We start from the raw sequence: 21,802 nt of genomic DNA, 5'->3' as shown, positions 1-21,802 counted from the left end.
TGTACAATGCATAGGTGCTCTCCTGGATCAATGCAGTAACACACCCGCCTGGTTCCTCTCCCCACCCTCTCCTCCATTTCGTGTAGTCAAGATAAAGAACGTAATGTGGTTAAAAGCCTCTCAACCTCGGCCTGCCCTGATTCAGATTCAAGGGTCGGCCCATCCACCCAGTCCCGCCTCTTGAGGTAGTTCTAGCTTCCTCCGTTCAGCTGCACACCATCCAGGGGGCTTCCTGGGCCATTTCGCTTCGTCCGCAGGGTCAGAGGGAAGGCGTACTCGTCGGGGTCTTCCTCCTCACTATGATCACCAACATTGTCAGCATATATATACTCGAGATCGCGAGGGCGATATTGAAAAAGACAAAAGAACTTACGGCAACTTCCAGGCCACGTAATCCTCGGTGCTAAGACCCTCATGGCCTTCCTGTATGCTAGCAAAGTCGCCAGGCGTCATCATACCGGCCCTATCGCGTGGGGATCCGGGAACAGAGAATGGTCGCGAGATCTTCTGCTCCACACCGGGGATGTAGTCGTCGTCCTCGATGTCACCCTCAAACGAGTTGGGGTATGCACGACGCAGGGCAAGCTGCCGAGCCTTGACGTACTCCATGCCCATTCTCTTCCAATCGAGCAGGTCACTCAGACGCTCCGTACGGTTTCGCTGGTTGATACGCTGTCTCCGACTCTTGAGGGCAAAGTCGAACATAAAGGACGTCAGCTGGTTCACAGAGTCGTCCACGCCTTTGTTCCTGCGGTCTACAATGTAGATACCGTAGTCGCTCGAGTTCTCAATGAGCTCCTCCATGTAGCAGCCAAAACCGGACAAATTGGTCGTGATGCTTGGCACACCCATGACAGTGCACTCGGCGGGGGTGTATCCCCATGGCTCGTAGTACGACGAGAAGACGCCAAGATGCGTGCCCCGGACGAAATCGTCATAATCCATCGGGAGGACAGGGTTCGCAGAGTTCAGGAACTCTGGGTGGAAGATCACCTTGACCCTATCGGAAGGAGCGTTGAAGAGCTGCACCCGGCGGATCTGGTTTAGAACCGGGTCTTCGGCGTCGTTGACCATGTTGTGTGTCACAATTGGCGGCAGTCCATGTCTCTTCATGGCGAACAAGCGCCGACGGAGAAGAACGCGATCCTGGGGGGTGATGAGCTCCTTCTCGTCCGGCAATGGGTCTCCGTCGTGCCACTTCAGCGATCGCTCGAAGACGCGGCGTCCAATACTCTTCTCGATGATGTCGACGGTGTCCCGGAGTGACTTGATCACAGCCTGGCCCTTCAGCGCCTCCACTGTCAGGGAGGTGGTCTGAGCCGGCATGATGATGAAAGCCACAACCGTTGTCTTGCTGCCAGAGACCTTCAGACGATGGTTCAGACGCGCCAGAGACTCAATGAACATGTCCACGCCCTTGTTTCTGAATTCGTATCGACCGGCTGTGAAGAGATAGAGTGTGTTCTCCGGATCGAAGTCATAGTGGCCGTAGAAATGACCTCTGACAAAGTCGTGGATCTTCTCTTTGGACTGTTGGTGGAGGTTCTGGAACTCGTGGACGGCGGAGAACTTGGTGACATTGAGACCGTTCGGAAGCACGCCGTCAGGCTTGCGCTTCAACAGGTGCTCGCTCTCATAGGCCGTGATGTGTGAGACAGTGGTGAAGACATCGCAGGCGTGGGCTGCAGCTCGTTCTATGCAGTACCTGTGGTAGATGCCTCGCTTGCCAGCCTCGGAGTCGACATCGAACCACTGCAGGTTGTTGTAGAAGTCAACGGAGCCTGCGCAAAGGTATCTGCCAAGCAGTGTTGCGTGAGTCGTAAAGATGGTGGTCACGTCGATGCGGCGCTTCTTGGTCAGTGGCAGGGCGACACCGGCGAGCCACTCGTGAAAGTGGGCAATGACAGCTCTCGTTTTCTCGTGGCTCACATACTACATTGGTCAGTACCAGGGAAAAAAGAGAGGTCCTTTCCCACAGGGTGGAGTATGGACATACCTCGCCGAGGAACCACGCAACAAGGTAGCCAAAGACAATAGCTTCGTTCGTCTCGTCATCACCAGGAGGGGAGGGGATCGAGGCAATATTCCACAGGTCCGACTTCCACTCATCCATGTATTTGTAGGCAGTCTTGGTATCGATGAGAATAACTCGGGGTGCGCCTTCGATCAGCCAGCGTCCGTACAGTATACCGATGCCACGGTCTCGCATGGACTGGATCGTAGCAGCCAGTTCTGGAATGGTGGGCTCGAGCTCCTCGACCTCGACAGCAGCCTACGACTTGTCAATTCCGAACCACCCCCTCATCAGAAAGGTACACATAAGTCCTGGGGCAAGACTCACGGATTGGTGGTTGAGAGGACCGATGAGGGTGTATCGCTCGCCATACTCGGCTGTCGTTACTGGAGCTTTGGACTTGATGACGGAGTAGATACCACCAACTGCAGGACACACATTTAGTCCAAAGCCACACAGAGCAGCACACACGCGCAGAATGACATACCTCGGTGAGCAACCTCAGTAGCGATCTCGAACAGAACATGGTTCTTGACATCGCGCTGGGCGCGGTCACCGTCTTCGTTTGACATGTTGGGCAGAAGACAAGCAGCTCCGGTTCAATGCGAGGTTAAAACTGGCGGGGCTACTGGCTCCAAAGTTAGAATTATGGTCCTCAGCCGCGAAGTGGCATGACAAAGAGGGCAGGCGGTGATCGCCAGCCACAACGATGACACGCCACCTTCTCAAAAGTTGTACACTCAAGACAGAGCAATGCTCGGTAGAAGAGAATGGAGGGGCTTACAAAATGAATCTGGTGTCCGGCGCGCAAAGCTTGCGTTGATTGTGGGAGGGCGCAGAGACAGAGGTGCGCAGTGGTGAGAAGTTGGATGAGGTGGGAAGTGCAGAGCAGATCACAGGCTCTCGACAGCTACCAGAGGGGGCGACGCAGATATATCGGATGTTGTGGCGTAAGACCAGGAAAAGAGGTAGCAATCAGGTCGGCCGCGGCGAAACTCGGCAAGAGGAGAAAATATCAGTGGCAGGAGATTTGTGTTGGGCGTTGATCTCTTACCTTGACAGCTGTAACGTCAGGTCAGGTCCGGCGCAAAAAGAAGAGGACCAGGACGGCAAGGAGCGCAGGTATTATGCTCCGGTGCGATGATCGCAGCTCTAAGGTGGTTGGGCAATTGTTGTGTGACGCTAGGCCACAGCAATAGCTATGGGGTTAGGCTATTTCCTGCCTAGAGCTAGCAGGGTCAGGGGGATGTGCTAGGATTGGAAACAGCCTGGGGATGCCAATCCACCTCGTGTGCTTGGTCAGGAACTTTTTGCTCAATTCTCGTAGTCCTATGGCACTAGGAGCATCTGAGCAAGCTAGAATGTGGTGTTTTTCCATCCTTTCATCTATCTAATGCCTCACAGGATATGCCTCATGTCGTTGCAATACAAGATCCTTCGGGACCTCGGGAGAGCCTCTTCTGTGTGTAATATTTAAATAGAAGTCATCCTACGATCCTCGTCTCAAGTATGACCACGCCGTTCAGTTCAGCTCCTCTGCCGAGGAAATCATGCGACCCGGCAAGGGTATTGTAAGCACCTTGTCTGCCAGTCTGTCAGTGCGCATGCCCGCAGCCTCTTCAAAATTTCGGGTGGGAGCCCAATCCTCGCATGGGGAAAAGTATAGGCTCGAAGACATCTTGAAAAACTTTTCTCTATTGTTGAGACGGCCAGCTGATGAAGTGGCAGCGTGGCACATGCATGCAGCCAGCCCAGGGGAGACTGGCAGATGGGTGGGCAGACCCGGCGCTAATCGCGCGCCATTGCATGCAATTCTGCACAACATGTCAAATGGACCCTGCGCCGCCGCCTCCCCAACTCTTGATACATGCACACACACACAAAGAAGAAAAATCTGACTCCGCGAGTCCAGACTGTTCGAGGTCCTTGGAAAACCACCAAAGAACGACGGGCTTGCCGAAGGTTGCGATGCTACGATTCTAGCGGGAATTTCCCAGTTGAACTTTCTAGCGTGCTACAGGCGGCCCACCATCAACCTCCCACTCTCTCCAGCGTCGAGCTGGGGAGAGCATGGATGTGCCCGGGGGCAAAGAGCTCTAGCCTCCGCGTCCCCCACTTCGTATGGAGGACCGAGTGAGGAGCTCTGCCAAGATGACGTATCCCGGCTCTGGGGTCTTGGGAGGATCGGCTGGATTTTTATTCCCTCTCGCCGAATTTCTCCACCCTGCTCTCTTTGACGCTCTTCTCTCTGCCCGGCCCCGGCAGCCTCAGCAGCCTTGGGCATCTCGGCCGAGTCTTGTATTTGCCTGGCCTTGATTCGATAGTGCATTATACCTATACACAGATTGTTCGGTTTCAAGACAATTGTCCTCTTCAGTAATCGTGGATTGTGACAATAGTCCCACACCCAAACAAAACCCTAGCCTCGCCCCGGGGAACATGAGAATGTCTCGTGCCATCCGAAGACAAAGACACGCTCTAAATCGGGGCGCACCAAGGCTAGACTCTGAACAATTGTGTTTTCCCGGTTCCAACAATGGCTTGGTTCGTCGCAGACAATTACCTTTTTTGTCCTTGTTTTCTCAGCAAAGTAAGACAAAGTCGATGTTCTGCTTATAAAGGAACCGGCCATATCGCCTGCTGAGGCACGAAGTCGGAAGCGAAGGATTTGCAGTTCAACTGAAGAGCAGCGCATTTCGAGATTACACTTTCGGCACCACCACACCTATCTACTATACTGTACTTTGCTAACTGACTTAGGCGAGCTACAATGAACCGTGGCAGAAGAGGAGGTAACGGGAGTGGCAGAGGATACAACAATAACAACCACGGAAACAACCGCAGCAGTAACGGCAGCGGCAGCAACAACAGCAACAAACATTCACACAGACGGGCTCACAGCAATAACGGAGGTCAAGATAACGTCAACGGCAACGGAAACCCATGTTCGTGGTGTGGGAAGAACAACCACCCTTCAAATAAGTGCTTCTTCAACCCCCAAAATCCGAAGAATCCCCAGGCCAACCAGAATGGAAGGCCTCAACAACATCATCAGAACGGGAACAACCGGAATCAGAACCCGCAGAGTCTGAGGTGCGATTTTTGCAACAAGTCGGGACATAATGTGGCTCAGTGCTTCCAGAAGAACCAGGGCCTGAGGAATCAAAATAATCATCAGCGGACAAACAACAAGAACGACAACACCAAGTCCAAGCGAACATCCAATGCTAACAACTCCTGCACATTCTGCTCCAAGAAAGGGCACCGGGAGGACACATGTCACAAGAAGAACCCTCACCTCAAGTCCCAACGGCAACAGGGCGGTTCTAAGCCACAGATCTGGCTCAGGCCCCTCGTTGGTAGCGCAAAGGACTACCTCGGCAACGGCACGGCCTACCAGCAGCCCTTGAGGCTCGTTCGCCAGGAGATGTTCAAGAGCAGCTGGTATCAAGGCCAAGAGTTCCGAGAGACCGCGTTGGACGAATACATGGTCGACTGGGAAGAGGACGTGCTTATGTGCAGCTGCCCCGGCTGGTCCTCTGAGTGGTGTATCCATAACAGTGCATCTAATCTCCTCTCGCAGAACGGTCAGAGAATGTGGGTTTCGGATAGGGATAGAGCGATCATCGAGCAAGGGATGGTGTTAAACTGGTGCCCAAAGAAAGCCCAGGCTTATGAGGATGCCACGCTCCTCTAGGTAGGTTCGGCAGGTCAGTATACCGGTACAGTAGTCCATCACCCATCTTCGATGCCAGAATTAAAAGTTGTAGAGGTCACTTCCGGCTTGCCAGGGCTTTTTTGGGGGGTGGGGGGGGGGGATGTCTGTCATACCCACCACCGAGGTAGGCGTCTTTGATCTTCATTCCCTCCCAAGCCCCTCTTCTTTGTGCTATATACACTGGTCAGGCCTGCGTAGGTCATCATTATCGCAGGAAGAGAGGTTTCATATATTATATTATAGGTCGTTAGCAGGCATGAGAGACCTGGCTGGTAGGCTGCAGGCAGTAACCAGACAAACATAATGCGAATGAAGGTAGTTTATTGTGTAGACCCAAAAGAACAGAGACAAAATGGAAGAAGAAAAATTGTCTGTGCTTATAAACTTGTTTCCTTCTTTCTAATTGCATTGTAAAATTATAGAACTGTCTTGAATTGAGACAAAATGGCATCGTTGCATGCCCTGACGCGTTCAACCGGACGAGCTTATCAGGGTTCGGGTCGGATTATGGTCCGTGCACCTAGGCTGAAGATGTCAAGTGTGAAGCACTGTCTCGACCGATCATTACAACTTCCCGACCCCCACACCAACGACCTCAGCCCATACCCATCCACATCAAGTATGGCTGCAACCCATCAACCGTCTGGCGGACTGCTGCTCTACAAAAGCCAGACCATCCGATCAACCGGCTTTTACTCGCCCATAACGCCTGAGTGTGCCTTGGAACTGGTGATCGGATTGAGTATGGGTTGATTTGGGAGATTACCGTGGCCGGGTCGTTCGTCAACTCCTCAGCCTTGCAACAACCCACCCGTTCACGAACTGCAAAAAGCCACAGCCAGATTAGATAAACTCGCAACGATGTCTACATCTGCTATGCGCACACCACCTACACACATGGCATAGGATATGCAGAGATACTGAGGTCAAGCTCAGTGCAAAAGGAGGACGATGAAGGTTGCATGGGAGGCAGACAGGTGCATTCACCCTGCGAGCATGGTCCTTGCTGGTTTACACATCGCATGAGGCACCTCTGGGGCTTCCCAGTGTGTCTTCTATCATGACACCAGACCTGTTCGTCGTCATCAGATTGCTGTCTGGAGGTTCGCAATTTTCGAGGCTCAAGTCTCTCGGCGAAAGACAGTCGTGTGGCCAGAACGGCTGAATACGTTACCGATGCTGTCGCATGCTCGGTAATTTGGGATGCAAGCCGGCAACGTGCAAAGATGACAGGCTGGTGTCCACGTCACGCAGCGCAGGAAGCGTGCACGCAGTACCCAAAACATTAGCAGCATGATCCTCTTTCGCGCCTCCTTTCGGGGAATTCCTTACTGTCCCGAGAATGTCTATGACGCCACGATGCGGTATTTTGGGCTGTTGGGTCTGGATGCTACGTGTCTTGGGTTGACAAAACTGAGAGTGCACGGATCGTTGCAGAGGAACCATCGACAACCGCGACTATTGTCGTGCACGATTAAACAAACCGGCTTAAGCGGCGGGGCGCTCAAGTCATCGCCTCCAGAGCCTTCAACGCTCGTTTGGAGTGACCACTGTGGCCGGTTGTCGAGGCTGCTATACATCGGGGCTTTCGTAAACTATATTCGACCTACGTAGATATTCTTGCTACTTGAGACTGAGGCACTGGTTCCTCAAATGCTTGAGGCCTTTTCCGGGCGGACAGGCGGGCAGGGTGGGTGCACCTTTAGTCCTGTGACCCCGGAGCACTCGCCTCAGATGACAGTCACAAAGGTTGAGGTTTGAATGCTGGCTGTGGAAATTGGATGAGGGGCTCAAAAGGCCGGCACAAGGGGAGCTGTGCTCTGCCCTTCTTTGTTTGGGTAGGCGTCGATTCCGCAGAAAGGCGTACCTGCTCGACCCTGTTGAACGTGACAGCGCAGCGGGAGGGAGGCATCTTGGGCAGGAGAAGCACATGGCACGGGCTTGCGGATCCTAAGCTTGGTCAAGTCGACGCTCGAGCTCTAGGTAGACGATCCGTTCCTCGTGCAGCTTGAGGTCCAGACGCTTGCACGCACACCCCCGAGGCTTTATGATCGCCGGCAATTTTCGCTGCTGCGGGCTGATTACCCAGGACCTGGAGTCTGGGCTTGGATGCTTGCAGACGACGCGTTACGGGACGCGCGCTTGTGTGGAAAACGCACATTGCACCTTTGATGCGCGACGGCCACGTTGTTGGTGTCCTGCGGAGGCTCTCCATTCACTCGTTCACGCCGCGCGCAGTACAATCATCTGCCTCCACCACGTTGACCGACCCGTTTCCCTCTATCCTCTGGTCATTTACAGCATTTTACAACCCTGGAGGAATTTTTCATTTTACTAAGATTCGCGCACCTTCTGGCAGGTCGCAAATTAAAACTCAACCACAAAAGCAGGGTGCGCAACAGCAACAACCACCACCCTCACCACAACAACAACATCGAAGACATCGAGACAACGGCGTGTGTGGTCGCATTCGAGTCATTGTCTGCTGGCTAACAGTCTTTCGAGGAACAGGCTCTATTTCTCTTGCCTTTTCCATCCGTTCACCCAACTTTCTTGTCATCTACTATCTCAACGTCTTCGACCTCTTTTTCTTCTTCTTTGATTAACAATTGTCACCCTGTTGCGCAAGCCGCGTCAAAATTCTGGCTGCATGAGCAGGACACAGCGGGCGCTGACAGCTCACATCTGGCCCAAGAGTACAGCAGGTCTGGAGCCAGCAAAAGGGCCCTGTCCGCCTAGCCGTCCAGCGCGTCTAAGAGCGGCTACAGCCGCCGAATCCTGGCACAGACACTGAACCGGGCAAGCGACTGCCTTCGTCGGCCACTAAAAATCAAAAATGCATTTCCCGCCCAGGCATTTGTCCTCCACCCACCCGCGCCGCCCTCGACATGGCCACTATGCAACGCCATACGACCGCCACCACCACCCTGCTGTCGGCAGCGACCACACGTTGAGAAGCAGAGACAGCGCAGGCGTGAGGAAGGTCTCTGCACCACCTCATTCCTCCCCATCAACCCAACCCACTGCACTCCCCGGTGTCGACGAACGGACGAGACATCCCGGTCCGGAGAGGCGAGTCTCTCGCGCAGGCGACCGACCAACCGCCCAAATCAGATATCGTGGCGGGTCCCCTCGTTCCAAAGGGCCTCAAATAGCCTCACCCAGCCCTGGTCCATCTTCAAAGACTGCTCAGGATCATCGTTATCGATCTCGAGACCACGCCAGAGGCCGTCCTCGACGCCGGATCAACCCATCCTCGCCGGTGCGTGACCTAGATCCTCGGCACGGATTTCGTGGCCGCAAGGCTGCACCTCCACCCGAACACGACACCACCTCTCCCCACCATCCCAGCGTTGCGCTCGACGTCGAAGACTCCCGTCAGTTCCTCCTACGATCATCCTCTCCGGCACCCTCCAATCGACAGAGGAGCCGCGGTCCTTCTCGAGCCCAGTCGCCACTCCGGAATCCTCGGCGGGAGCCCAGTCCATCGAGGCCTGGTTGGGGCACACACGCTGCACGGCAGTCCTCCTACATCGACAAGCCAGAGAACTCCTCCATCTCACGGCAGCGATCCCTGACGCGCCGTGAACAGTGGCTCCCGTACAAGGAATTTGCCAGCCCGCCACAGCGCTCGCTGGCCCGCAAACGGTCACCCTCTCCAGGGATCGTTCAAGACTCTACCGAGAATCCCAACCTCATCCCTCTCGGACACAGAAGGCTCACTCGCCGTTCTCGAAGCCCTCCCCCATCTTCCTATAATCGTCGTCATCCTGCTTCCATCCCACAACGCTGGACGCCTCCGCCGGGAGGACGAGGTTCACCGACACAAGGCGCAATCTCGACAGGCCATCATACGCTGCATCTCAGCAGCGACAGCCTCGATTGGCCCCCGCCGCCGCCACCCGAATCACCACCCCGAGAGCGGCGACGACGATCTCCCCAGAGGAGAAGAAGAAGAAGAGACATACGGGATCGGTCCTGGCGTGCAGGAGGCGCATTTGAGCCAGCTTCCGGTGCAAACAGCACCGAGATCGATATGTCAGGCCGAGGAAATTTTCGTGGGGCCTACGGCGGCCAATATTCCGTGAGGGGTCCCTACAATCAGAGCTCAAACGATCCGAGGAACTTCTCAAATTCGCCTACCCACGCTGCTTCCGGCTCCTCATTTCAGACCTCACCTCCCGCCCAGTCGTCTTATCCTAACAGTAGAGGCAGCTGGAGCGGACAGCAGCAGTCCTCTCCTCCAAAGTAAGTTCTTCTTCTACCACCTCTTCATTAAAAAAAAAAATTAAAAAATTGAATCATGACATCAACTAACTCCAAACATAGCCAATTTCAATCACAATATTCGCAAAACGGTTACACCCCAACTGCCCCCGCAGCCCACTTCCAGGGAAGCCAGGCCAATTCCCCTCCGATAGGCACCCCCACGGGTCCCAGCGCACAATTCTCCTCTGGTCGCGGGTACAGGGGCTCATCTGGCGGGTTTCATCGAGGCAATAGTGCAGGATCTGGTCGCGGAGGTGGCCGAGGTGGCTTCAAGAGTGGACACTGGGGCTCGGGGGGAAGTGGTTCTCGAGCTGCATCGAGCCAGCCGGACGATACAAGCTCAGGTCGTGCAACGCCTCAGGCCACGTCCACCTCTGGTGAGCATAGTTTGGCAAAGGCTGATGCTGGGACCCAAGAGGGTGAGAACCCCTTCAGGCCCCCCAAAGACCTACAGGTTGAGGACAGCACGAGAGACGACAAGAACGAGACGAAGCCGATGCCTCCACCCAATCGGCAGCCACCGACCGGCCCTGCAGCGGAGAAGAAGATCAGCTTTGCGCTCAAGTCGGCCCCAAAAGCCCCAGTCGCGACGCCGAAGCTCGAAATCTCGTCCAAGTTTAGCGCGCCGGCAAGAAGAGAGCCTCCCAATGAGCCGAGCCGCCATGATCATCCTCGAGATGTCAAAAGCGGCCGGGACCGAGACAGTCTGCATACCAAGCAACCCGCAGAATCTCGAGACCTGCCCCGAAATGTGCCGACCGAGCCACGCGCAGCTAAGGCCGCTGGCCAGCAGAGACAACAACGTCAGGAGCACCACAGGGAACAAGCCCCTAGGGCACCTCGAGTCCGCATGGTGAAGAAGAAGATGAAGCGGTTGAAACCGAGGCCTACCCTTCCGGATGATCTGATTGGATCCGATTCCGTCTACTTCCGCAAGCCAGGCAACGAATCCGTGATCGGTGCTGGAACCTACGGCAAGGTCTTCAAAGCTCTGCACGTCTACACCAAGAACCTGGTGGCCCTGAAGAGGATACGCATGGAGGGTGAGAGGGACGGCTTCCCTGTGACGGCTGTCCGAGAGATCAAGCTCTTGCAGTCCCTGCGGCATATCAACATCGTCGCCCTGCTGGAAGTGATGGTGGAAAGAAACGAGTGCTATATGGTCTTTGAGTACATGTCGCACGATTTGACGGGCCTTCTCAATCACCCAACCTTTAAGCTCAATGCGGCACACAGGAAGCACCTGTCCAAACAGCTCTTCGAGGCTCTCGACTACCTGCACCAGCGCGGCGTCCTGCACCGAGACATCAAAGCGGCCAACATTTTGGTCAGCAGCGACGGCATCCTCAAGCTCGCAGACTTTGGTCTGGCCCGCTTCTACGCAAAGCGACACCAACTCGACTATACCAACCGAGTCATTACCATATGGTACCGACCTCCAGAGCTGCTCCTCGGCGAGACGCAGTACAGCCCTGCCGTGGATATATGGAGTGCCGCCTGCGTCATGATCGAGATCTTTACACGAAGAGCGATCTTCGCGGGTGACGGCGGCGAGATCAGCCAACTGGACAAGATCTACTCGGTCCTTGGCACGCCACATAAGTCTGACTGGCCAGGCCTGATCGACATGCCATGGTTTGAGCTCTTGCGACCTGGTTTAAGGAAGCCGAACCTGTTTGAGGAGCAATACAAGGATAAACTGCCGCCTGCCGCGTTCGATCTCATGATCGAGATGCTTCGTTACGATCCCGCCAAACGGCCAACCGCAGCCGAGGTGCTGGAGCACCCTTACTTTACCACGGAGGCACCGGCTCCGCGGCAAGTAATTGAGTATGCCCCCCTTCCCCTCTCCTTTTTTTTCTTCTTTTCCATTCCTTTCTTCTTTCTTTTCTTCACCTTCGCCGTTCTTCTTTCCTCCCTTTCCTTGTGTTGACCAGTCTCCCATTGCTAACCTCTCATTCAAAAAGGCTCCAAGAGATCGAGGGCGACTGGCATGAGTTTGAATCCAAGGCACTACGGCGTGAGAATGAGAAGAAGGAAAGAGAGGCCCGGAAGGCTGCTGAGAAGGCCGAGAGCAAAGACTCCAAGAAGAGACCGCCCGAAACGAGCGATGGCAACCGTGACTCCAAGCGTCTGCATGTCGAGAAGGGCGCTTAGATGACCACCACTACCACTAGGAGCGGGAACGGCGATGTTCTTTGGCAAGCTCCGAACCAGCGCCGAGGCTCGCAGGCAGAGAATAGATGCTATATCTGGCGTTGCTTAGCAGGAATAAGCAGTCTTTGCGACGTTGAAACCTCTCATTGTGCCTTTTCTTCTTCTGCTTAGTATTGCAACATCGGTTGCAGTCTCGAGCGTGTAGTATGGATTGTGAAACAATGAGTGCGGTTGGTTCCAACATCGAGTGCTGTTTCAATAAGAAAAAAATATGTGTGTCTGATGATACAGGCCGGCCTCTCTCTCTCTCTCTCTCTCTCTCTCTCTGTGTGTGTGTGTGTGTGTGTATGTGTGTACCTCGTTATCCACACGTGAGGAAGGCAAAATTGATATTTCGAAAAGGTCAGCACTTGTGGTTACAAAGCTCTCAAGTTTTGACTCATGTCTATTCCTGGTGATCGCGTCGCTGTCACTTTGACTAAAAGCCAAAAATAAAGGAAAAATAAAAACAAATGCATTCTGTTATTCCAAAATATATCCAACCAGGTACCCGACGTCCTGTTTTCCCCCCTGTATGTGTAACCCTTGAGTCAACAAGACTTACCACCACCACCACCACCACCACCAAATATCAAACCAAATCTTCACCCTTAGGCAGTCTGCCTAGCACATCAAGACAAGCACAAAGAGCCGCTTGACGGCCTCCAAAGGGTAATCGCTTCTCAAAGGCTAATTTAACCCCCCCCCCCCTTTCCCTCTCTTTCTGTCTCGTGATCTGCTTTGTAAGTACTTGCTTAACGTAGACAACCATACAGCAGTGTAGTTACTCAAAGGCGTCAAGTATGCATTTATGCAACATATAGTGAAATCGTCATCCATTTGTCAAGAGGGAATGACAACTGTTTTTGGTTCTAGAAAAGGCCACCACTCGAGGGAAGACGAAATACCCAAACCTCATTCGTTCGCAACGTAATATGCGGAACTGGAGAACAACAGCATTGAGACGAAAATTAGGTAATGAGCGTGTGAATAAAATGTACGACAAAGTAAACAAGTTGCACTCTATTCCGTAATAAAAACAAAAAGAGACCGTCCGTCGGCTTTACTCGCCCATTCGAGCCCAAGGCCGGCAAAAAAATATTCCTCAACCCCTCCCCGTCTCCAAAGCCCCCCTTTCACTCCACGCTGATGCGGACCGAAAACCTGACAAACCCGTCATCACCAAGCCTGCCGGCTTTCTTCAAGACCTGAACTGCCTGACCTGTGCCCCCTTCCCTTCCCATATCCATCCAAAAATCCACTAGACACACAGACAGACAGACAGACAGATACATAAATCCACCCCGGGGCCGCGCCACGCTGCCACACAGAAGTTCCTTTCCCTACACCATACATATATTGTTGTCCACCTTGGTTGGAATGAAAAAGAATAAGAGGAAAACAGTTGGTGGAGTAGGAAATAGCCAGAAACAGACGGATAAATCGGTGAAAACGCAAGGAAAATTAATGACAGGGTATGGAAGTCTTCGCAGCGCACACCGGCAAGCAGGTTCTTTTGTCTTTCCGATCCGCACCACACACCCACACCATTTGCTTTTTAACCCGTTTGAATCCTTAGCACCACCCGAATGCCAAATGTACTCCCCTCCCACCGTACCCATAAATGGTTCCCCAAAGCCAGCCACCCATTGCCCCGGGCTTCGAACCACAAGATGTTTGACTCTATGTTGTCATTCCCAAATATAGGCACAAGGTGAAACAGAACCATTCTTTTTCGAACAGGTCTTTGTGTGTGTTTTTTTTGCCAATCTGGCATCTGTACATGTAAAATTTAGGCCGGTGACTTGCCAGGTGCACCGCCGCCGTTCTGTCGGCCATCATTGCCGCTGACGGTGAGTCCGCCAATTCCGGAAGAAAGAAAAGCAAAAGGGTCGCTCTCGCCAGCGTTGTAGAAGTTGTTGGAGGGCCCAGCCGAGGCAGGGCCGTTCTGTGCGGACTGGAAAGCGGCTTCGGCGGCGCGGCTGTCAAAAGGGCCTGCAGAGTGCGACCCCGGAGTCGGACCAAAGTGGGTGTTGAGGGACGGATAAGGAGCAGCGCCTCCACCGATACCAGAGGGCAGGGCGTAGGTGCTGGGGGGCCCGCCAAACTGCTGGCCATAGCCACCTCCGGAGCCAAAGGCACTGCCGCCGCCAAAAGGGCCGGGCCCGGGGGTGCCCCCCATGGATCCTTGGCTCATGCTGTATGATGACGGGGTGTCCATGGGCGTCGGGTACCCAGAGTCGGCAACCACAGCCGCATTGTGGCGACTGGCACCACAGCGGAGACAACATACATTCTTGGCGAAGTTGTGGTATCCGCAGACCTCGTTACCGCATTTCCAATCACCTGCACGGAAAGGGACGACACCACTGCCTCCCATGCGGCCACCATGGCCCATATGCCCGTGATGGCCAACGTGGTGAGGTGGCGGCATCATGGCCGGCGGCCCGTAGCCGTAACCATAGCCCATGTCGCCAGTCGGGCCCGCGCTGACAGCTGGATAAGAGCAGCGGAAGCAGGCCGTGCGACGCTGGAAATTGGAAAACCCGCAGGAGGGGCATGTCCAATCGCCAGGTCGGGGTCGGTTCTTGCTAGGAGGGAACGGAGTCAGTATCTCCTGGGCCCGGTCCAGAACCCGGCTCGACGAGGGTGAGACCTCAATCGCCTTTTCGTTCAGAGCCCGTCCATTCATGCACAGACTTTCAGCTGCCTGCAGTAGTAGGACGTCGGTTAGCCTGATTCATGCGTCGTCATGTATAGGGAACGAAGTGCCACTGGGCCTAAGGGGAGAGGAGGGGGGCAGGGGATGTGGCACTACGCGGGCCTGCCGCAGGTAGACGAGGGCGGTGTCCAAGCGAGATACGCCAAGAAATTGAGGATCCGACGGCGCGAGGGGACTGAACCAACTTACTTCCTCGTGGCTGGAGAAGACGGCGAATCCGGTGCCCGTGGGCTTGTGCTGTTCCGGGGTACGGAGAGTCCAGAAGGCAATAGGGCGGCCACCAAACTGGGTGAACCAGCTCTCCAGCTCAGATTGCGTCGTATCGTGAGGCAGACCTGACATATGAAGAACCTTGGACCTTTCCGAAAGGAAGGCCCTCACATCAGCGCGGGCGTCCATGGGGCGAGTCAGAACATCGGGATGTTCGCTCGCAGGCTGTGACTTGCGGATGAGACCACGGAGGACCCGGGTCAGAGTGACCGCCTCATCCATGGCGCGGCGAGGAGAGGCGGGAGCAAGGGCCTGCAGGTGGAAAGGCAGATTGTGCTTGATAGGCGCACTCGACTGAACGGCCTCTACCTCCAGGGCCGCGCAGATATTGGCCAGCGAGGACGGGCCAAAGGGGAGAGACTCAGGGTGATGCTGCTGCCATCTCTGGTACTCTGTTCGGAGGTCAAAGGTCCGTGAGTGCTGAAGGTACGGAGGCAGCACCACGGCCTTGTCGCGAGCCTCCCGAGGGAGCTGGACGCGCAGGTCCCACGCATCTAAGGTGACGAAGACGAAGTCGAGGTTCTGCGAGTTGAGCTGTTCCTGAGCAAACGAGTCGAAGCGGTTGATGGCGTCCCTAAAGCTACCAGCATTTCTCACGTGTTCCCATGTCAGGGTCGTCAGGCTCGCTATACGAAGGCGGAAAATGGTTAGCTGGGATGTCCTCGATGCAAGTAAGGAGGAGGGAATGGACTGTGCCTGTGCACGGTGAAAGTGGCGCCGAAACTTACTGCAGAGAGGGGTTATTGGGGTGTTGACAGGCTTCACAAGCACACTTTCGTGGTGTAGCTAGCAGTCAGGACCAATTGTGTTAGCTCTGTGCCGAGGGTGAATTGGGACGGTGACCTCCATTTAGGAGGAGCAGTCAAGTCGGGATGCAAGGGGAAATTGCCTACCTCCTCGTGAGTCTTCGCGTCTACCAGGATCCAGCCAATCTCAATGACCTCGGCCGAGTCCTTTGTAACGTAGACACCATGTTCATCGCATGTTGTAGCTACGTGGATGACGACGTAACGATCGAACGGCGGTGGGGGAGGAGGGAGTGCTGCCATGTCGGGTGTAGTCGTAAGCTCCTGTCAGGCGCGACAGGAAGCTGGTCTCGAAACTTGAGGGGGGGGTCCCGCTGTAGTGACGTTAGCTGGAACGCAACGAGCCTCCTTGACGACATCTCGCCAACCGCCGTCGGCAAGTCTCTGCTCTAGACAGAGGACAAGCAAGCCATGAGCAGCAAAGTACGACATATAGAAGGCCAGACTTGGTAGTAGTAGTGGTGATGGTGGTGGCAGAAGTGAGGCCCTGTTGAAAGTCCCAACCCAACAGCAATTGATATTGCAGGGGTCGAATCATGTCAAGGAGAGAGTGTCTGTCCCGCAGAGCTGCCGAGGAGGAAGGTCGAGAACCGGAACAAGAAACAAGAGATGGCGCTCACACGTACAGCTGGAATCCGTTTTGACTTCCTGTTAATGTGTTCTCTTCTTTCGAGGGAGGGGGGTGGGCTGGTCGATCAGCCACCAGAGCAGAGCTCGAGGGTTTGAGCTCAAAAAGCCGTTGACGAGCTGACGGGACTCGCGAGAACTTGGACTGTGCCGGGGGGGGTTGACCTGCATTCAACCTCGTACGCCCTCTTCTTGGATGGCTGGGAAGGAGGAGGAGGCCGAGGAGGTGGCGAGGAGGTGGGTGTGGTGTGGTGGTTGCAGACTGAGAAGAGGTCGAGAACCAGGTCAGAGCAAAAAGGAGTTCAAGCGGAAAAATGGCACCAGCGAAGAGCGTTTGCTCCTGCGTTGGAAAGGTGGGCAACCCCTGTCGCCCTCCCGCGGGCCAACCCCGTTGTTGTGTTAGATTGGGCAGGCACAGCGCTGGCAGTGTGTGAAGTGGAGTTTGGAGCATCCGGTTCGGAACGTCGCACTGCCCTTGCTCCTCTTTCTCCTGCCTTTGCTTGGTAGGGTTCTTCTCCTCTTTCTCCTCCCGGTCAGGAATCAACAAAACTGGGCCCTCCAAAAGAGAGAGACTGAAGGAGATGATGATGCAAAAGAATGCATTGGTCTTGCCAACAGGGCAATCAGTCCGCCTGGATGCCTAATGTGCAATAAGACGTGCGACCCAATGTGCGATTGACGCCTCATTCCCGACTCATGAACAGAAGAAAGAAAGAAAGACGAAAGAAAAAGAAAAAAAAGAGAAGAAAAAAAGGACGCCAGCCACGTTGCCGCGGAAAGCCAGGAGATGATGCTATGGTACACACCACCACCAGCAACACCCATCAAACACCACCACCACCGCCACTACCACCCACATCTGCTGGCCAAGCGTCTGCAGGCCAACGAAAGCAGACGTGACGTGTGAGGATGGAGCCCCTTGTTCCCTGCAGTTCGTGTTCAGCCAGCTTGCGGTGTCAGCGTGGCCTGTCGCTCCCCCACGGTTTCCTCCTCCCCCCTCATCCCAGGAGTCCGAATGAGCTACGATGGAGGATGATCTCTCGAAAACCTCCCGAATTTCAGCAGCAGAAAGATCGTACTATCTTTTCTCTCTCCTATCTCATAACGCTTCGCAGGCTTGAAGTCTGAAGTGTGTTCCCTGGCGGTGTGCTTGGTATGTGCGTATGCGCGTGCAGGGACATTGATCTCCTCTTGGGTGCCGAGGTCGCCCTTACTCCCGAGTCTCCGCGCTCCACCACCCTTTTTTTTATATGCCAGAGTACAGCAGAGTACAGTGTGCGTTTGTGTGAGATCAGGGTCGATGGTCACCTCGCGAGCACGCGTCTCAGATCACTCATGTCCCCTTTTCCCATCTACCTGATTCCAATCAATGATAGCCCATTGGACGTATAAAAGATGGTCGATGCCAATGAGGAATCAGCCTGAGCCACAGGTGGACAGACCCGACAACATGGTCGACACAGAACAGCAGCTCGTCCAATAAACCGTCCCGACTGCAAGATGCAGCACGTTGTCAAGCAGTGTGACAGTGGGTGCTTGCGTTGGAAGCCAACCAGATTCGCTCCGGCTGCAGAGTAAGCCCATGCATCCCCTCCGGAGAGCACGCCATGCCACGCTGCTGCATGATACTGCACAATCCTGCGACCTTTGGGAGGGATTCTCACCCTTCCGATGCACCGAAGCGCTGCAAGTTGATCTTCGGTGCTTCCAGAACCCCACGCCTCCCGCGTCTGTTGAGTCCAATCAAGCCACGCCGTGCTGAGCCAGCTAACTGCTCTGAAGGGTCCACAGAGGGTTCAGGTAGGTGAGTGAGGTCCTGTCTCTTTCTCCCTCTCTCTCACCGGCGAAGGGGTCCCCTGCTCTTCCTTCAGGCTTGTCGGGTCACCGAAGCACATTCCAGCCGGGAGAGTCTAAGTCGAACATTTTCCCTACTTTTGAGCTTGCGCGAAATAACTTTTTCTGACCATAAAATCATGTTAGCCTGGCTTGTCAATATTTAGTCACCACTCTAAATCCGTCGTTACCCATAGATTTCTAATCAATAGTGGTGATGGCTTTGTGAGTGTAACAGTAAAATCCAGCTTCGAGCAACCAGGACCTGGAGTGGGCCTCGGGGACGGGCCTCGAGTACCCCAACGCTGCATGCTCGGATCATTACTTGCCGCCTCCTTTTAACCACTCTCGACCGGCAGAATGTCAGCCCGGAGCTTCGAAGGTACCTGGCCGGACGGTTGAAAGATGGCTGGGAAAGATAATAAATACTCAAGTGCTTAGAGAGATCGAAGTCGTCTCATCGCTGACGGAAGTATTTAAAACGAAACTGCCTTTTGACTTGTTTCAATGCTTCCGGTTCGTCACAGTAATTGCTAATTCTCAGCAGCTACTTTTTATGCCACTTCAAAAACTCAAGTGAGTAGGTATGTATCTGATGATACGCTTCTAGAATTGGGATATTGCGTGTGTTCGTCTCATCCGAGCTGAAGTGCTGAATACTAAGCACTTACTTGTATAGGGACATGTGCTCATTACCAATCACATAGATTCAGTAGATGGCTATCACTGACGACACACACGCGTGCACCTGCAAGACACAATCAACATAACTACTTAATGGAGCCATTCATTCGTACTGAAAGTATTGTGCACCCACCGCCGCTACTATGAATGGCAAAGTCTTAATGCTTTCAAGGCCACCAGGACCAGGTAATTCTCATTTCAGTACTATATCCTTTTCCAACCCCATTCCAACGTTGTCTGCACGTCTGAGCAATCAATGCCCTAATGCTCTTCCTACTCACAGAAAATGCTAAACCTGTTTTCCCCCTCTTCCTCTCTGTGTTTTCTTTCTTTCTTTCTCTTCATGAGACCCCTTTGTGCTTGAAGGTGTGTTTTCACACCAGCGAGCACTTGCACCCGCCGCACTCCTCCTTGTTCGGCCTCTCCGTCCATCCAATCATGCCCTCGAGGTTGCAGTTATACCCGTACGCCGCGCCAGTACACTTGGTCTTGGCCGCAGCCGCAGTCAAGATGGTCTCAGTCTTGCCGCCAAGCACCTTGGTCACGGCCGGGCAGGTGACGGTATACGATTTAGCCCTCGCTGTGATCTCTCTGTTGCCAGTAGGGCTCCCGAAAGTCGAAGGGAGAGCGCCCAGGCAAAGAGCGAGCACGACCGCTGTGTAAGGGAAGTCAGTCTCATTGACTCGACACGAAAGTCTTCAGTTTGAGTCGGTTTGGCTTTGTACTAACCGTTGGTGAAAGAGGGCATCATCGTGGTTGATAAGGTAATGTAGGATAGGCAAAGAGCGAGGAATAAATTGGCTGGATGTGATAGGCAAATGGTTGATATCGAACAGAGGAGCTGGCTTGAGATTGCAACCAGGAGACTATCGAATGGACAAGGCGAACTCGAGAGTCGGAGGTTGGGAATGTGAACTGGATAGATGAGTGATGAGATGATTGGAGATATTACTGTTCATCTTGACCTTACAGAGGTGCCTGACGCATTCTACTTATACTTGATCATAACGGTGGTCCGCTCGTTGTGTTGTCTATAACTTGCGGAAATTGTCTTACCACATCTCCAGAGTCGAGTCTTGGAGTTGCAGACACCCGGTGGAACAGAACCTGGTCGCTGACTAGAAGCCGTCTTAGATATTCGTACCCCATCTCTCATCAACTACTACCAAAAGGTAGGTATAGACTCCGCGTGAATAATAGTCCTCAGAAACAGATTGATGTACATACAACGTGATAGTGATTCGACCAGAATCCTGCTTGTCATCAATGATGATCTGCCCAGGGGTCAATCAGCAATTGTACCGTGAATGGGGCACTATTACGGCTACGTTTGAGGTGGTCGACGATGCTTTCTATGTCTGAGCTATTTATGGCATGCTCATTCAGAGTATGCTCCCAAACAAGATGACAACGTTGATGCGAAACCGTCCAGGCTGAGAAGTCTGAGTAAATTTCGTGGGATATGGTGGAGTTGGGCCCATTCAAGGCTGGAGACGATGGATACAGAACCAGCCACAATGTGGATAACAGGATCAATACATCTATCAGATCGCATGTTGTCCAGCCAAGTCATTCTGCGAGAGCTGCCGTCTAGACTGTCTGGAAACTCTCAAAAACCATCAGTCCAATTCGACACTTGCAATTCCTTGAGCATCACCAGATTAGAATTCCGGCAACATGTGTTGGTCACCAAAGGCACCCTTATGGCAAAAGGACTACCCAAGTATTGATCACCTGCACGGCAACGGTTAGAGCTAACTCCCCACATGAGAAGTGCTGAGTACATTCTGAGCCTTACCTTAACGGCCAGAGTACTAGTAGAGACTCGCTTTTCGCTATCTTTTTTCGCGTGACTACTGACATGTTAAAGATATGGGGCGCTTGATGACAGCATAACCAACGCCCATCTACGCAGCAACGAAAGTGGGTAAATCACAACTATGGTCGTCCCACCTGTCTGAAGCTGACAGCAGAACCAACAATACGATCCCAGAGCAACCAAAGTGGACTTACGTTGTATACAGAAAAAGAGCTGAGCGTGGCGAGCTGCCTTAGGGCCAATTATAGAATTCTGAATATGGGGAAGCTTTCCAGACTTGATCACTATTTAAGAACCGTTACTCTCCCATCCATCCCATCCTATTGTTCGTCGGCGTAGATGAACTCCTAACTTCAATTCAATTTTTATCTTTTCAAAACTACCTAGCCTACCTAAGACAGAACAACATCTTCATCAATTTCCCCCATCCGATCCCCCAACGGTCATGTCCGCTTCCGAGTCCAACCGAGAGATTGTTACATACGAGGTCGATCCCTCGAAGAATCCGGCGGCCTGGGGGCCCGGACCTGTACCCAAAGGCATGGTCATTTACAAAGTCGACGTCATCTTTATCAACATCAACGCGGGATCCGACTTTACCATAATGAGGACCGGCACGAACGAGTCGGTCCACACTGCCATCACGCAGGTGACCAAGCATATTGCGCGGGGATTTTATCGCGTGGTCAGCCTGCAGGCCAGCGAATACTCCTGTGTGGTGGTTGTGTCGACGCAGAAGTCGCAGGAGGATCTTGAGCGGAAGGGCTTCCCTTGGGATGTTGAGGGTGCATATGATGATGAGCCTGTCGTTCTCAAATAGCACCTGGGCAATGGAGGATGCACG

General features: G+C 53.7%; 6 protein-coding genes across 6 annotated transcripts; 3 read left to right on the top strand and 3 right to left on the bottom strand.

Moving 5' to 3' along the window:
- Positions 1–191: 191 nt before the first annotated feature.
- M406DRAFT_75689 (family 3 glycosyltransferase) lies at positions 192–2,586 on the bottom strand (the record flags this gene model as incomplete). The annotated part of the gene is made up of 5 exons (XM_040925890.1): positions 192–297; positions 374–1,932; positions 1,997–2,272; positions 2,342–2,439; positions 2,502–2,586. The coding sequence occupies 5 exons, from the start codon at positions 2,584–2,586 to the stop codon at positions 192–194; spliced, it is 2,124 nt and encodes a 707-aa protein (XP_040771130.1).
- Positions 2,587–6,176: 3,590 nt separating this feature from the next.
- Positions 6,177–7,493, top strand: M406DRAFT_75691 (uncharacterized protein; the record flags this gene model as incomplete). The annotated part of the gene is made up of 4 exons (XM_040925891.1): positions 6,177–6,474; positions 6,639–6,709; positions 6,803–6,925; positions 7,347–7,493. The coding sequence occupies 4 exons, from the start codon at positions 6,177–6,179 to the stop codon at positions 7,491–7,493; spliced, it is 639 nt and encodes a 212-aa protein (XP_040771129.1).
- Positions 7,494–10,866: 3,373 nt separating this feature from the next.
- M406DRAFT_269592 (Pkinase-domain-containing protein) lies at positions 10,867–11,934 on the top strand (the record flags this gene model as incomplete). Its single annotated transcript, XM_040918017.1, has 1 exon — positions 10,867–11,934. The coding sequence occupies one exon, from the start codon at positions 10,867–10,869 to the stop codon at positions 11,932–11,934; it is 1,068 nt and encodes a 355-aa protein (XP_040771128.1).
- Positions 11,935–13,989: 2,055 nt separating this feature from the next.
- M406DRAFT_296790 (uncharacterized protein) lies at positions 13,990–16,238 on the bottom strand (the record flags this gene model as incomplete). The annotated part of the gene is made up of 4 exons (XM_040919275.1): positions 13,990–14,907; positions 15,109–15,815; positions 15,918–15,975; positions 16,083–16,238. The coding sequence occupies 4 exons, from the start codon at positions 16,236–16,238 to the stop codon at positions 13,990–13,992; spliced, it is 1,839 nt and encodes a 612-aa protein (XP_040771127.1).
- A 3,275-nt stretch (positions 16,239–19,513) lies between these two features.
- M406DRAFT_75694 (uncharacterized protein) lies at positions 19,514–19,890 on the bottom strand (the record flags this gene model as incomplete). The annotated part of the gene is made up of 2 exons (XM_040925892.1): positions 19,514–19,794; positions 19,869–19,890. The coding sequence occupies 2 exons, from the start codon at positions 19,888–19,890 to the stop codon at positions 19,514–19,516; spliced, it is 303 nt and encodes a 100-aa protein (XP_040771126.1).
- Positions 19,891–21,403: 1,513 nt separating this feature from the next.
- On the top strand, positions 21,404–21,778 carry M406DRAFT_269494 (uncharacterized protein; the record flags this gene model as incomplete). Its single annotated transcript, XM_040918011.1, has 1 exon — positions 21,404–21,778. One exon carries the CDS (start codon positions 21,404–21,406, stop codon positions 21,776–21,778), a length of 375 nt encoding a protein of 124 aa, XP_040771125.1.
- Positions 21,779–21,802: the final 24 nt, after the last annotated feature.

This window comes from Cryphonectria parasitica (assembly GCF_011745365.1).
Source record: "Cryphonectria parasitica EP155 unplaced genomic scaffold M406scaffold_10, whole genome shotgun sequence".
Taxonomy (NCBI): Eukaryota; Fungi; Ascomycota; class Sordariomycetes; order Diaporthales; family Cryphonectriaceae; genus Cryphonectria; species Cryphonectria parasitica.
The sequence above is the reverse complement of the archived record's forward strand: the minus strand, read 5'-3'. Positions and strand labels throughout refer to the sequence as shown.